Source organism: Salvelinus sp. IW2-2015, linkage group LG15 (genome assembly GCF_002910315.2).
Source record: "Salvelinus sp. IW2-2015 linkage group LG15, ASM291031v2, whole genome shotgun sequence".
Lineage (NCBI taxonomy): Eukaryota > Metazoa > Chordata > Actinopteri > Salmoniformes > Salmonidae > Salvelinus > Salvelinus sp. IW2-2015.
In genome coordinates, this window is record NC_036855.1 from 33,853,554 (window position 1) to 33,869,499 (window position 15,946).

Genomic DNA, 15,946 nt, shown 5'->3' on the forward strand with positions numbered 1-15,946 from the left:
GGGGGGGTGAGAGGAAGAAAGAGAAAGAGGGGGGAAGAAGAAACGAAGGTGGAGGAGAGGAAAAATCCCCTCATTAACAAAAGCAGTGTTTAGAGCATCCCACAGGACTAAGTCACCACACACACGCCAAAGCGTACACGCAAAGCACGCACACAAACAGACGTATACATGAAGGCACCACACACACACACACACACACACACACACACACACACACACACACACACACACACACACACACACACACACACACACACACACACACACACACACACACACACACACACAACACACCATCACACACACCACACACACACACAGCACTTAACCTTATTAAAGCTTTCACCCAAGCCACTATTCAACTTTGAATCACAGAGACGGTGAGAATGATAATAAGGCGGAGAGAGGGAGGGAGGAGAAAGATGAGAGTAGAGAGAGAGGGGGGGTAGAGTCAGAAAAGAGAGAGGCTAGCTGTGTGACTGACAGATCTGAGACAGAAGTGTGTAATCAAATACTACAGTGTGTACAGAGAGAGAGTGAGAGAGAATMCTATCAAATCAAAAAAATGTCAAGCAGACAACCTAAGAAAATTAACAACAATGACAAATGGTTTGATGAAGAAATCTAAAACCTAAGAAAAAAAATGTAGAAACCTATCCTACCAAAAACATAGAGACCCAGAAAACCTGAGCCTACGCCTTCACTATGGTGAATCACTAAAACAATACAGAAATACACAAAGGGAAAAGAAGGAACAGCACGTCAGCAATCAGCTCAATGTAATTGAAGAATCCATAGAATCACACTAAACAAACAACAACGCAAATAGTTATCTATCAAAAAACAGAGATGTATGGATAAACCACTTCTCAAATCATGTTGGCTCTATGACAAAGAACAAACAGCAAAAACATATATATGATCAAATACAAATCTTAGAATCAACTATTAAAAACTACCAGAACTGACTTTCTCCAATTACACAGAATAAACCACAGGACAAAATACAAACCCTYCAACCCAAAAAGGCCTGTGGTGTTGATGGTATCCTAAAAGAAATTATAAAAAATACAGACCACAAATTCCAATTGGCTATACTTAAACTCTTTAACATCCTCCTCAGCTCTGGCATCTTCCCTAATATTTGTAACAAGAACTGTTCACTCCAAATTTGACCCCAATAACTACCGTGGGATATGAGTCAACAACAACCTTGGGAAAATGTTACCTTTATTTAACTAGGCAAGTCAGCTAAGAACAAATTCTTATTTTCAATGATGGCCTAGGAACAGTKGGTTAACTGCCTTGTCAGCTCGGGGATTCAATTTTGCAACGTTTTGGTTACTAGTCCAACGCTCTAACCACTAGGCTACSACTAGGCTATTAACAGCAGACTCGTACATTTCCTCAGTGAAAACAAAGTACTGAGCAATTGTCAAATTGGCTTTTTACCAAATTACCGTACAACAGACCACATATTCACCCTGCACACCCTAATTTACAAAGAAAGAAACCAAAACAAAGTCTTCTCATGCTTTGTTGATTTCAAAAAAGCTTTTGACTCAATTTGGCATGGAAATCAAATTGATAGAAAGCGGTGTTGGGGGAAAAACATACAACATTATAAAATCTATGTACACAAACAGTTAAAATTGTGTGCTGTTAAAATTGGCAAAAAAAMCCCACTTTTCTTTCCACATGGCCGTGGGGTGAGACAGGGATGCCGTTTGAGCCCCACCCTCTTCAACATATATATCAATGAATTGGCAAAGGCACTAGAACAGTCTGCAGCACCCGGCCTCACCCTACTAGAATCTGAAGTCAAATGTCTACTGTTTGCTGATGTTCTGGTGCTTCTGTCCCCAACCAAGGAGGGCCTACAGCAGCACCTAGATCTTCTGCACAGATTCTGTCAGACCTGGGCCCTGACAGTAAATCCCAGTAAGACAAAAAAATGGTGTTCCAAAAAAGGTCCAGTTGCCAGGACGATAAATACATGAATTCCATCTAGACACCATTGCTCCAGAGCACACAAAAAAATTATACATACCTCGGCCACAGGTAACTTCCACAAAGCTGTGAACGATCTGAGAGACAAGGCAAGAAGGGCCTTCTACGCCATCAAAAGGAACATAAAATTTGACATAACAATTAGGATCTGTCTAAAAATACTTGAATCAGTTATAGAACCCATTGCCCTTTAGGGTTGTGAGGTCTGGGGCCTGCTCACCAACCAATAATTCACTAAATGGGACAAACACCAAATTGAGACTGCGTACAGAATTCTGCAAAAAATATCCTCTGTGTACAACATAAAACACCAAATAATGCATGCAGAGCAGATTTAGGTCGACACCCACTAATTATCMAAATCCAGAAAAAAGCCGTTAATTTCTACAACCACCTAAAAGGAAGCGATTCCCAAACCTTCCATAACAAAGCCATCACCTACAGAGAGATGAACCTGGAGAAGAGTCCCCTAAGCAAGCTGGTCCTGGGACCAGACCCCACAGAATACCTGATTGCTGTGACTGACCCAAAATTTAAGGAAAGCTTTGACTATGTACAGACTCAGTGAGCAGAGCCTTGCTATTGAGAGGCCGCCGTAGGCAGACCTGGCTCTCAAGAGATGTCAGGCTATGTGCACACTGCCCACAAAATGAGGTGGAAACTGAGCTGCACTTCCTAACCTTCTACCAAATGTATGACCATATTAGAGACACATATTTCGCTCAGATTACACAGACCCACAAAGAATTTWAAAAAAAATCCAATTTTTATAAACTCCCATATCTATTGGGTGAAATACCACAACGTGCCATCAAAGCAGCAAGATTTGTAACATGTTGCCACAAGAAAAGGGCAACCAGTGAAGAACACTGGGAGGGAGAGGAGAGAGAAACAGAGAGAGTCAGATAGAGTGACAGACAGCCGTGGTATATTGGCCATATATCACAAACCCCCGAGGTGCCTTATTGCTATTATAAACTGGTTACCAACATAATTCAAATGTTTTGTCTAATTTACCATGTCTGTCAGCCAATCAGCATTTATGGCTCGAACCACCCAGTTTATAATTAAGCAATATGGCCCGAGGAGGTGGGGTATATGGCCAATATACCATGGCTAAGGGTTGTTCTTAAGCACGACGCAACGCGGAGTGCCTGGATACAGCCCTTAGCCGTGGTACATTGTGATACATGGTACATATTATAAACAGGTCACCAACGTAATTAGAGCAGTAAAAATAAATGTTTTGTCATAGCCGTGGTGTACCACGGCTGTCAGCCAATCAGCATTCAGGGCTCGAACCACCCAGTTTATAATACATTTTGAACCGCTAATAATCRAATATTTTAAACATTGTTTCTCTTGAAACTTTTTGTGTATGTAATGTTTGTTTTGTTGAATTCATTGAGTTGTTATTTGTCATTGTTGTTTTGTTTTTTTACTTGCTTTGGCAATGTAAATATGTTTCCAACGCCAATAAAGCCCATTTGAATAGAATAGAATAGTGTAGAATGTAGTGAACGTTGAGGCAGTAAAGTGCCATTGTGTTGAAGGATACCAGACATAGCGGTTTAACTGCCTAGATCACTACTGCTATTCCCTGCATAGCAAGGCTTTAGCACACACACACACACACACACACACACACACACACACACACACACACACACACACACACACACACACACACACACACACACACACACACACACACACACACACACACACAGGGAAAGGAGTTGGCCCTCAACCCCTTCATCGCATTATAGGCCCCACTTGTAAATGGACTCCAAGTGCTCAAAGAGACGCACTCTTTGAGGTTGTAGAGATGCACGCTACAAGCCCAAACACACACATACAAACTAGACATTTAAGGGCTGTGTAGTAAGCCATATGGTACAAAATGGCTGCTGTGCATAAATCAGGTAGAATTGGTGTGTCCCTGAAAATCTGAAATAGCCAGTGTAATGAAAAAGTAGCCATCTATGGAGGTGCTATGACTTGCCACCCGCAATTTTTTTGCCATACAAAATCACATTTGGTGGCATTTGATTTGAGTTAGTAGTCAGGTATTTGACTGTCAGCTGGCGCTTACGGAAAACACAACACTAAACATTGGATGAGGCCAGTTCCCTTTCCCGTCACACACTGCCAACAGCTGTCACATCTGATCATAGGGGTAGGGTTGCAAAATGTCCAGAAATCCTTTTCAGAGGATTTAAGGACTTCCTGTTTATTTTCTCCTGATTCCAGGAATATTCCAACTGGGATTTCTGGGAAACGTGAATTTTGGGAAAGTTGCTGCAATTTTGCAACCCTAGACAGGGGAAATATAAACACAATGCATCGGATAAGAACAGTCCTTTCAATGCTCTGGTGACTGGAGGGCCCTTATTGAAATTTTATTTGAAGTGTCACGACCCACCCAAGATTCATCATCCCCAAACTGCCTGCTTACTCATACTAACAGCGGTCTAAAATAGAAAGCTGTTCAGTTCCCATTCCATTTGGCCTTTCTGGGATGTGTGTGGATGTCATTGTTTATTATTAGGCCTCTATACAACTTCCTGACATTTTCTATTTCCAGCCATGTTCAAGTTCAATGCATTATTAACCTTCGAATAATGGATCAAGACAAGGAATGAAAAAAGGACTGCACCTAAAAAGGGTCTGATTGATCCAAGTGCCGCCACTGTTACTGACACATCAAACCGTCACTCATTCCGAGGTAGGGGATGATGACATCATCCCAGTGAATATTCCAGGAGGTGAAGGTTGCCAGACAGCGGAACACCACAAAGGTAATTAAGATCCGTTACCACGGTGATTACAGTAGGAGTAGTCGCTGATTGATTGTGAGGTAGTCGTGGGAGTAGGAGGGCTGTGGCTAGCAGACAGCTGAGAGTTTTCAAGATGTAAATGGTATCTGTGCTCTAGGACCTCCTAATGAAGAGAGAAACATAGCACCATTCATATCCACCAGTGTTATTGCAAGAGAAATGAGTCATGTGACTCTGCTGATAGAGCAACATACTTTATATGAACACCAGAAGTAGAAAGAGAGTGAGAGGGAGGGAGAGCGAGAAAGAGGGAGAGTGAAAAGGAGGGAGAGAAAGAGAGAGAGAGACAGAGAGAGCCCCAGGACAGCAACACAATTAGACCCAACCAAATCATGAGAAAAAAAAAGATAATTACTTTACACATGGGAAAGAATTAACAAAAAAACAGAGCAAACTAGAATGCTATTTGGCCCTAAACAGAGAGTACACAGTGGCAGAATACCTGACCACTGTGACTGACCCAAACTTAAGGAAAGCTTTGACTATGTACACTCAGTGAGCATAGCCTTGCTATTGAGAAACCTGGCTCTCAAGAGTAGACAGGTTATGTGCACACTGCCCACAAAATGAGGTGGAAACAGAGCTGCACTTCCTAACTTCCTGCCAATGAGCTGCACTTCCTAAACTCCTGCCAATGAGCTGCACTTCCTAACCTCCTGCCAATGAGCTGCACTTCCTAACTTCCTGCCAATGAGCTGCACTTCCTAACCTCCCGCCAATGAGCTGCACTTCCTAACCTCCCGCCAAATGTATGACCATATTAGACACATATTTCCCTCAGATTACACAAATCCACAAAGAACTCAAAAACAAACCCAATTTTGATAAACTCTCATATCTACTGGGTGAAATACCAGTGTGCCATTACTGCAGCAATATTTGTGACCTGTTGCCACAAGAAAAGAGCAACCAGTGAGGAACAAACACCATTGTAAATACAACCCGTATGTTTATTTATTTTCCCTGTTGTACTTCAACTATTTGCACATCGTTACAACGCTTTATATAGACATAATACGACATAATATAATATTTGAACTTCTGTTAGTGTTCATTTTTGTTGTTTACTTAACTTTTGTTTATTATCTATTCCACTTGCTTTGGCAATGTTAACATGTTTCCCATGCCACTAAAGCCCTTGAATTGAGAGAGAGATAGAGCGAGGGGGGGTAGTGTGTGTGTGTGTGTGTGTGTGTGTGTGTGTGTGTGTGTGTGTGTGTGTGTGTGTGTGTGTGTGTGTGTGTGTTTTCTTAGTTTCAAACCTTGTGCATCACATTTTCAATAATGTTGTATTGGTATTGCACATGACCACAATGTTTTTATTGTCATGAAAAATACATAGTTGTTAAGCTTGAACTGGTGGCTGCCTGGTGTTTCTGTCTGCCAACTCTCTGTCTTGTAATAATAAAAAGGGGAATAGCTCCACAGTCCAACCTCCACATCAATATAGTAGGCCCTTTCTGGCCAGTATAACTGCATACAGTACGTTTCAACCATGCAGCTTACCTTAGGAATTCCGGGTCGATCCAGCCAGTCTGCATAAATAGCTTCAAGGGTTAGGCCTTGTCTGGAACACAATGGCAGAACATAATTATTATTGTTAATGTAACCACTGTTATTACCTAAGACACAATGATAGAACATCATCCTGGGAAAATAGTTATCGTAATGTCGAAAATGTTTCGGGCAACACCTTCAAATACAGATGTAGGATCTTAATTTGACCCCTACAAAAAACGCCCATTAATTATAATCCACATAATAATTCAAATGTCCTGTTGCTGCAGGATTAGTTTCCTGCTGTGGCAAACTGGCTCAAATTAAGATCCCACATATGTAGTAGAAAGGGGAAATTCAGGCACAAACCCAACTGCCCACATTTATTCACACACACACACACACACACACACACACACACACACACACACACACACACACACACACACCACAACAACACACACACACACGTATGCATGCATGTGCACACACAAGTTTCCTAAGCCTGTTTCCAGTCTCTTTCAGTCCGTGGTGTTTACAGTCAGAAGCAGCAGACACAAATATTGACCGACCCTAACTCTCCCTCCAACTCTCACTTTAATTTAATCAATCTGCTCTGGACACAGGCTACAGCACAGGCAGGGAGAAGACACCACTCTGAGAGGAGGGAGAAGGGAGGAGGCTAGAGGAGGGAGGAGGGAGGAGGGGGGGGAAGGGAGTGGAGAAGACAGCAAGAGAGTGAGATAAAGGGAGGGACAGATCATTTGTAGTGAGGGAGAGGCAACGAGAGAAAGACTGAAGAGAGGAAAGAGACAATAAATGAAGGAGGAGAGAAAGCGAGGGAGTGAGATGAGTGGAGAGTAAAGAGATAGCAGAGAGAGAGAAAGCGGTCGTCTTTTCACAGTAAACATTAGTGGATCTGGGTTTACAATTGTCAGTTTATGAATGACTAATATCCACTTACCTCTCCATGTCAGGAAAGGTCTCCAGCAGCATTTGCAAGAAATCCTGAACCAAAACATCAATGATTAATTGCATGTAGTTCAGTGTATGTATGTATATATGTATATATATATGTATATATGTATGTATGTGTGTGTGTGTATAATGATTAGTGCTCTTAGAATAACTCTGTGCCTGTGAACCTAGGTCACTGCTTTGTGTCTGAACGTGTTTATGAAACATTCATTAATGAATGGGGCCCCGGGGCCTCAACTGCAGGCACCAAGGGCCAGGTGTGGTGGCTTACATACACACACACAGGAACACACACACAAACACACACGCACACGCACACGCACACAAACAAGCACATGACCAGGTGTGAGCGCTCACAGCCGTAAGGTCCTGGCAGGACCAACAACTCTTGACAGGTAAGGCACTCGGATCAACATTTACATAGAGAGAGAGTGTTTCAAACGCTGACTGCTTTATCCCTTTCAGTACCACCTCAACCGACACCAGAATGCATGTCTGCATTAACGAGTAACCACTGACAACTTGTGTGAGAGAGTTGACTCCAAGATTTAGGTTAACAGCATTTCTCTTCGTGGTAGATCAGTTGTCCATGTGAAATGGACTTTTGCGTTTGTAATAACACAGTAGCACCTACCTGAGAGAGAATTAGTTGTCCATGGTATTTCTTTACAAAGAGCCTGAAGAAGTGGAGGAAGAACTCGTGTCCTACTTTACTGGCCAGGAACCTGAGGAGGAAGTAGCCCTGGAAGAGAAAAAAAAACACACACAAACCGTATCCATCAGAGCAGGAGGGAACATCAAATACCAAACGAATACAACACCTAAAGAGGTGGGAGACGGACACCTCCGGTATTTGATAAGCTACTGTCACACTGGTCCTACTGTATGTTGTGTTATTTCTCCGTACCTTGAGGTAGTGGACTTGCATGAAGGCTTTCTCAGGGTTGAGGGCATGTTTGACCAGGGACGACCCAGACTCACTGACCTGGCCTGTACTCTCCATGTTGGGCCTGCACACAGACAGTCAGACAGGACAGACAGTCAGACAGGACAGACAGTCAGACAGGACAGACAGTCAGACGGACAGACAGTCAGACAGGACAGTCAGACAGGACAGACAGTCACACAGGACAGACCGTCAGACAGGACAGTCAGACAGGACAGCCAGACAGGACAGTCAGACAGGACAGACAGCCAGACAGAACAGTCAGTGGCGTACTATTTTCCCTGCTCCTATTTCTTTCAACAGACATGACTATGGTATGACCGTTTTGAAATGTAAAGTGGGCTCCATTTCCAATAGACGAGGAAGTTAAAAGGAATACTCCACCCGTGTAACCGCTCTCATTGGTCCTGTACATTAAACAGGCTGCCATTGTGCTAAAGGCAGGCCACAAATCACATCCAGATTTATAATGGCATTCTATAGTGTTTATACGACCTCACCACGCTACGCTTGGACTTTACTGCCCATGACTCACTGAGCTCTGCCTTCATGAGAACACACACACACGCTCGCAAGCACATGCACAGAAGACCCACACACACACACACACAAAACAATGAAACACACCTCACATGAAAAAATACTTCAGTTTACTATAGAATACTACAGTACTTACTATAGAATTCTACAGCAAACTGTAGTATACTGGGGAATACAATACTACACACTGCAGTATCCCTTGATCATGTGTAGTCCTTACTGTAGAATACTATAATAAATCCTATACTACAGTCTGCAAAAACACTTCAGTAAATGCTCATCAATGTCCACAAAAACACAGTTTTTTAAACTATAGTAATGCTAAAGTAATTCATTTGCATATCCTGCCCATTCCCCTCCCCCATATACACATTTGTGCCACCCATAAGTGAGTAAGTATAGACCATTAAATTACATGTTATAGAAGGAGCAGAATCTCTGAACTATCCGGTCAGATCCCAGTTCTATACCTCCTACATTTATTTWTATTTTTTATTTCACCTTTATTTAACCAGGTAGGCTAGTTGAGAACAAGTTCTCATTTACAACTGCGACCTGGCCAAAATAAAGCATAGCAGTGTGAGAAAAAAAAAATGAGTCTATATACATTGTGTGCAAAAAGCATGAGGAGGTAGGCAATAAATAGGCCATAGGAGCGAATAATTACAATTTAGCAGATTAACACTGGAGTGATAAATCATCAGATGATCATGTGGAAGTAGAGATACTGGTGTGCAAAAGAGCAGAAAAGTAAATAAATAAAAACAGTAAGGGGATAAGGTAGGTAAATTGGGTGGGCTGTTTACAGATGGACTATGTACAGCTGCAGCGATCGGGTTAGCTGCTCAGATAGCAGATGTTTAAAGTTGGTGAGGGAAATAAAAGTCTCCAACTTCAGCGATTTTTGCAATTCGTTCCAGTCACAGGCAGCAGAGAACTGGAAGGAAAGGCGGCCAAATGAGGTGTTGGCTTTTGGGATGATCAGTGAGATATACCTGCTGGAGCGCAATGCTACGGGTGGGTGTTGTTATCGTGACCAGTGAACTGAGATAAGGCGGAGCTTTACCTAGCATGGACTTATAGATGACCTGGAGCCAGTGGGTCTGGCGACGAATATCATGTCGAAAACATGAAAATTCTATATTTTACTATTTCTCCAGTAGGTTTCCTCAAGGAGAAAGCCTGCACTTCCAGGTCAAAGATAATAAAACAAAAACACTATAGTAAATACTACAGTATTGTCTGCAAAAACACAACAGTAAATACTATAGTATACTACTGTCCACAAAAACACAACATTATTTATACAATAGTAAACTGTAAATACTATAGTATACTACAGTAATATATTCAAAAACACTATAGTAAATACAACAGCATACTAAAGTCCGCAAAAACACTACAGTTGAACTATAGTAATACTACAGTATTAATTCTATAATAAACTATAGTATTTTTTCATGTGGGAATTCACACACAAAAGCAATACAACCAACAAAGTGATTCCCGTGCTCTGTCTGACTCAGGATGCGATGATAGTTCCAGTTCAAAAGTATTGATGATTTAGAGAAGATTAACTCGGGCTGCCAATACGGAACCCTTGAAGGATCAGTCTGCTCCCGTCGATACACAGGCAGGGCAGGCGTCTGGCTAGCTRATCAATACACTCCTCATCACTGGCCATTTCTCTCAGCTCCCTCTGACTGAGGGAGCACAAGGCCCGGCTACAGACAGGGTGAAAGGCGCACACTCACACACATTCCTCATGACAACACACTGTATATCTCTGCAAATTGCAAAGAGGTGAAACACACACACACACACAGCACTCGCCATGACAACACTGGGTATCTGTGTAATTGATCTACTGAGGTTGTTTCTCCTCTCAGCCATCTGGCCGATTGTTTGTGATTGTTTCCGGTTACACAGGCCTGGTCAGCTACCCGATTTACCCTTCTTCCACCAGCAGCTAATGGAGTATAAACTGCATTAGGGCGAGCGTGATGGGAGGGGATGAGATTGGAGGAGAGGAAATTACAGTAGTGTTTGGTCTGCTCAGAGTGGGCCACAGAGGAAAATCATCAGCTTCCTGGAATTCACCGGAAGCCTCTTCTTAGTACACTCTGTGTGTGTGTGTGTGTGTGTGTGTGTGTGTGTGTGTGTGTGTGTGTGTGTGTGTGTGTGTGTGTGTGTGTGTGTGAGAGAGAGAGAGAGAGAGAGAGTCTCTTCATGAGCGCATGTGTGTGTCTGTCACTTGAACTTCCTGAGTTCTGTCTCTCTTGACATTTCCTGTGGAGATGGTAGAAGCTGAAGAACTCGATTTCAGATCCAGTACATGACTACGATCTGCTCAGGACACAGTTACGCTAATTGAATAGCATCACATTACAGTAATTATATAATACGTCGAACAATGACGTCGTATTATGTGATTGCACTACCTGGAAGAATTCTTTGTAAAGATAACCAAAACTAGCGAAGGTTGGTTTAACCATGAGAGATTTCTCATAGCCAGACATGCAGTAGACATGGTTGACATAACTGACTACTCTAAGTTACTACCTACTCTCCCCTGTTGGCCAGGTAAAACAAAGTCAAATGAGGAAAGATTGGTTAGAACAAGTCATAACATCCTATAGGTTGTTCAGATCGTGTGTGCGTATGCTGAAATCAGTCGTCTTGAATGTGACGGCGGCGCTCCAGTCCGCCACACTAGTCGCCGATCAACTCATCGTAAATGGTGGAGTTGAGTTTAGTCGGCTATGAGATGCAGTGCCTTAGACCGCGGTGACACAGCCTGGGTCTGTAGTGACGCCTCTAGCACTGAGATGCAGTGCCTTAGACGGGTGACACAGCCTGGGTCTGTAGTGACGCCTCTAGCACTGAGATGCAGTGCCTTAGACCGCGGTGACACAGCCTGGGTCTGTAGTGAGCCTCTAGCACTGAGATGCAGTGCCTTAGACCGCGGTGACACAACCTGGGTCTGTAGTGACGCCTCTAGCACTGAGAATGCAGTGCTCAGACGCGGTGACACAGCCTGGGTCTGTAGTGACGCCTCTAGCACTGAGATGCAGTGCCTCAGACCGCGGTGACACAGCCTGGGTCTGTAGTGACGCCTCTAGCACTGAGATGCAGTGCCTTAGACCGCGGTGACACAGCCTGGGTCTGTAGTGACGCCTCTAGCACTGAGATGCAGTGCCTTAGACCGCGGTGACACAGCCTGGGTCTGTAGTGACGCCTCTAGCACTGAGATGCAGTGCCTTAGACCGCGGTGACACTCGGGAGGCCCTTCTATTGATTTTTTATGAAAAATACTCCAGTTGAACTTAAACGACTAAAACCAGGTAGAAGGTGTGTAGAATATCTTTTGTAATAATTTAACCTCTGAACTATCACAGTATTTTCAATATAGAGTTTATTAGCAGCGCTATTTAGCGGATCTTGTTGATTTTAGTGAGCTTAACATTCTTCATCAAGAAAATGGGCAAAATTGAATTATTGACCATGAAAACGGTGGGACTGTTGTTCCCTGGTCATATAAATGGTACATTTACTATCATATAGCATTCAAAATCGTTTTCCAGATTGCATTTTGGCAACAACAAAAAATTGTGATGCGAATACTGAGAACCTGGTTCAATTTGGGTCCCGAGGCAAACCAGTTGAGAACCACGCGCTGTAGAAGACTATTTGTTCACCACAGTTCTACCCAGAGCTCTCTTCTATCGCTCATGTCTTCTGATGTCTTGATTTCTCTGTGAATACTGATGTGATGTAAAGCAGATCCTGATTCCCTTTCTCTCTGTCGTTCTGTCCACAGGTGATAAGACGGAACCCTTTTTAGACCGAGCATATCTCCCCAGAGCAGTCTGTGTGTGTGTGTGTGTGTGTGTGTGTGTGTTGTGTGTTGTGTGTGTGTGTGTGGTGTGTGTGTGTGTGTGTGCTGTTGTGTGTTGTGTGTGTGTGAGCGATATAAAATCACTGAGAGCGAGAGCATATAATAATATCACTATCACTATTATTGCGTAATTACAAACAGTCTAGTATATTCCTGCCTTTGACCACTGTCGCTACATGTTTACTGTGACACTGTAAGTGTTTACTTTCCATGTCAATTAAGTATACTGAATTAATTGAATTACATTAAAGAGAGGGTGAGAGCGAGAGCGCGAGAGAGAGACAAAGCGTACTGTATGTCAGTGTGTGTGTGTGTGTGTGTGTGTTAGAAAACAGCAACAGATGTGCGGGGAGAGAGAAAACGTGGACACAGATTCCTCATAGACCTGTTAGACAAAGGATTCCACCCATTACAATGCCTTGGATGGATGGGTAGGGGGTGAATCTGTTTTTAGACAAGGGTGTGTGTGTGTGCCTTGTGGGTGTGTGCGTTATCAGAGGAAATCAGAGCTATTACCAGAGTAGACAGCCTTTATGTCACCACACAGGTTTATAGCTCCTTAGGTATATCCTTACGTCTACAGATCACACAGGTTTCACTGTGGAAACCGGATAAGGTATAAAAACACTAGCAACCACACCGATAAATAGTAGGAATAATCACCTCAGCCTCAAGTCTCTAAATATAACTATTCTGAAAGGGACAGAAAACTATGGGCCTCCAGGGCCAGTGTTTAAACACAGTATATATATATTATATATATATATATATGTATATATTATGTGTGTATGTATGTATGTGTGTATGTATGTGTGTTGTGTATGTGTGTGTGTGTGTTGTGTGTGTGTGTGTGTGTGTGTGTGTGTGTGTGTGTGTGTGTGTGTTGTGTGTGTGTGGTGTGTGTGTGTGTGTGTGTGTGTGTGTGTGTGTGTGTGTGAATGCGTCCTCTGCATGCAAAACTGTGCATGTGTTGAAATGTGGGTTTGAGCAGTGACCGAGTGAACGTGAACAACAAAACCAGCCTTCAGATGAGTAATCTGCTGCTTTGGACAGGGAGCACTGTTTTGGGTTGTTCCATCTCATCACGCCTTCTAGAATGTTCGGAGCACTGACAACAAAACGATGTGTTATTTATATTATATTCCACCACAATTAATGTCTGGCAATAGAGCCACATCAGCTTTGTACAGGGAGGAAGTCTAGGGAGTCTGTCACTGGCCTGTAGCCAACACCGCAACAGYCTGACTGACTAGGATCTTCTGACTTTGTGCCCAACGTTATTCCACACATTTACACTGGTAATTTGACTAGAAGAACTCGTAGAGACATGGCTCGCTAAGTCTATGAAACAGCCATCGCTAGCCTAGGGTTGTCAAGGATTAATCGAAGGGGATTTACTCGGTATTTTGGCCAACTTGGACTGTGTTGCAAATGAGATAGTGTTTGTGGGTTCTTTTTGATTCTTCACATGCTTTGAGATTTCGAYAGGGTGTTTGGGATTCGTTGCTTGTAGCTTTCCAGACATTGCACTCGACAAACGAGTTATCGTTGTCAGAACCAGGGTGCTTTTACAAAACACCTAAGCGATCAGAATGTATGGCTGGTGTGAATTCTGTCAGCAGGATTCCCGAGTTTTTTTATTTTATTTATTTATTTTTTGGGGGCGGCAGGTAGCCTAGTGGTTAGAGCGTTGTGCCAGTAACCGAAATGTTGGTGGATCAAATCCCAGATGCGACAAGGTCAAAATCGGTCGTTCTGCCCCWGAACAAGGCAGTTAACCCAYTGTTCCCCGGTAGGCCGTCATTGWAAATAAGAATTTGTTCTTAAACAGACTTTCCTAGTTAAATAAAGGTTAAATGAAAAGATGTATCTTGTCCTGACANTTACAGCTCTACCCACAAGTTATCGCAATGTTTAAAGAGTATATTGGATGATAACCATTGCCACAGACTCCACAGCTACAAACCAATGGATTGCATTTACAATTGTGCTGAGAGACAAACGRTAAGGGGCGGATAACAGACAAAACCACCAATGAATAGTCAGTCAGATAGACTGACAGGCCAGTTAACCAATGAGAAATGGACCTGAGGATCTGCAGCTGCTCCTCAGAGTTCTGTAGTTCGTCTGAGAGTCTCCTCCACCTCAGCAGAGCCTTGAGTTTAGACTGTTCCTCTGTCTCTTTGCTGGACAACTACACAGAGAGAAAGATGTAGGGAGGAGGAGGGGCAGAGAAAGACAGAGAGACCAGAGCRAGACAAAGAGAGAGAGAGAGAGAACGACGGAGAGGGTGATTCAAAAAGAAAGGATACATGTGGAGTAATACCAGTAGTAAGCCCACGTTGTGTTTCTGCCTATAGTTTCACTGTGAGTAACAAGAACGTCTGCTTCCCAAAGGGAATCSTATTCACTATAGTCCAATACTACCCTATGGGACCTGGTCAAAAGTAGCACTTTATAGGGAATAGGGTGCTATTTGGGATGCAGSCCATGTCAGGGTTTAACTGTTGTCAGGGTTTAACTGTTTGCACTGAGCCAAGCTCATGTCATAAAAGTGACATGATTAAAGAGCATAGACAAAAGAAGAACATTTCTGGGTAATTCTAGATGCCGAGGGGAAGACTGTGGGAGGATTGTCACTATACAGACTTGAAAAACAACTTCACCCTCCTTTTCTCCTTCTTTCCACTGTCTATGATGGGACCAAGAGTTTTACTTTATGTTGGAACCAAAAGTTCCATGACAATAAGTCTCATTTGCATAGGATACAATCGGCTTGGGAGTTTTGGTTTCAACATGGTGCTCGTTACAATTTGAAATGTCAAGCTGAGTTTAGCCAAATCAAATCAAGTTTCGTTTGTGACACACACATGGTTAGCAGATGTTAATGCGAGTGTTATCGAAATGCTTGTGCTTCTAGTTCCGACCATGCARTAATATCTAACAAGTMATCTAACCTAACAATTTCACAACAACTACCTTATATACACACAAGTGTAAAGGAATGAATAAGAATATGTACATAAAAATATATGAATGAGCGATGGCCGAACGGCATAGGCAAGATGCAGTAGATGGTATAGAGTACAGTATATACATATGAGATGAGTAATGTAGGGTATGTAAACAKTATATAAAGTGGCATTGTTTAAAGTGGCTAGTGATACATTTATTACATACATTTCTTCATTATTAAAGTGGCTAGAGATGAGTCAGTATGTTGGCAGCAGCCACTCA

General features: G+C 42.7%; 1 protein-coding gene across 2 annotated transcripts in view; it reads right to left on the bottom strand.

The window, feature by feature from the left end:
• The window catches only part of aopep (aminopeptidase O (putative)), a 111,743-nt gene that overhangs the window by 43,282 nt on the left and 52,515 nt on the right, over positions 1 to 15,946 (bottom strand). For both annotated transcript variants that reach the window (XR_002878689.2, XM_024001931.2), the window contains exons 7-11: positions 14,797 to 14,903; positions 8,233 to 8,335; positions 7,960 to 8,067; positions 7,312 to 7,355; positions 6,357 to 6,417 (exon numbers count right to left, since the gene is read on the bottom strand). Coding sequence is in view for 1 of the 2 variants with exons in the window: in XM_024001931.2 (XP_023857699.1) it covers positions 6,357 to 6,417; positions 7,312 to 7,355; positions 7,960 to 8,067; positions 8,233 to 8,335; positions 14,797 to 14,903 (423 nt within the window). In the remaining variant the exon portion in view is untranslated. The remainder of the gene's footprint in view (positions 1 to 6,356; positions 6,418 to 7,311; positions 7,356 to 7,959; positions 8,068 to 8,232; positions 8,336 to 14,796; positions 14,904 to 15,946) is intronic.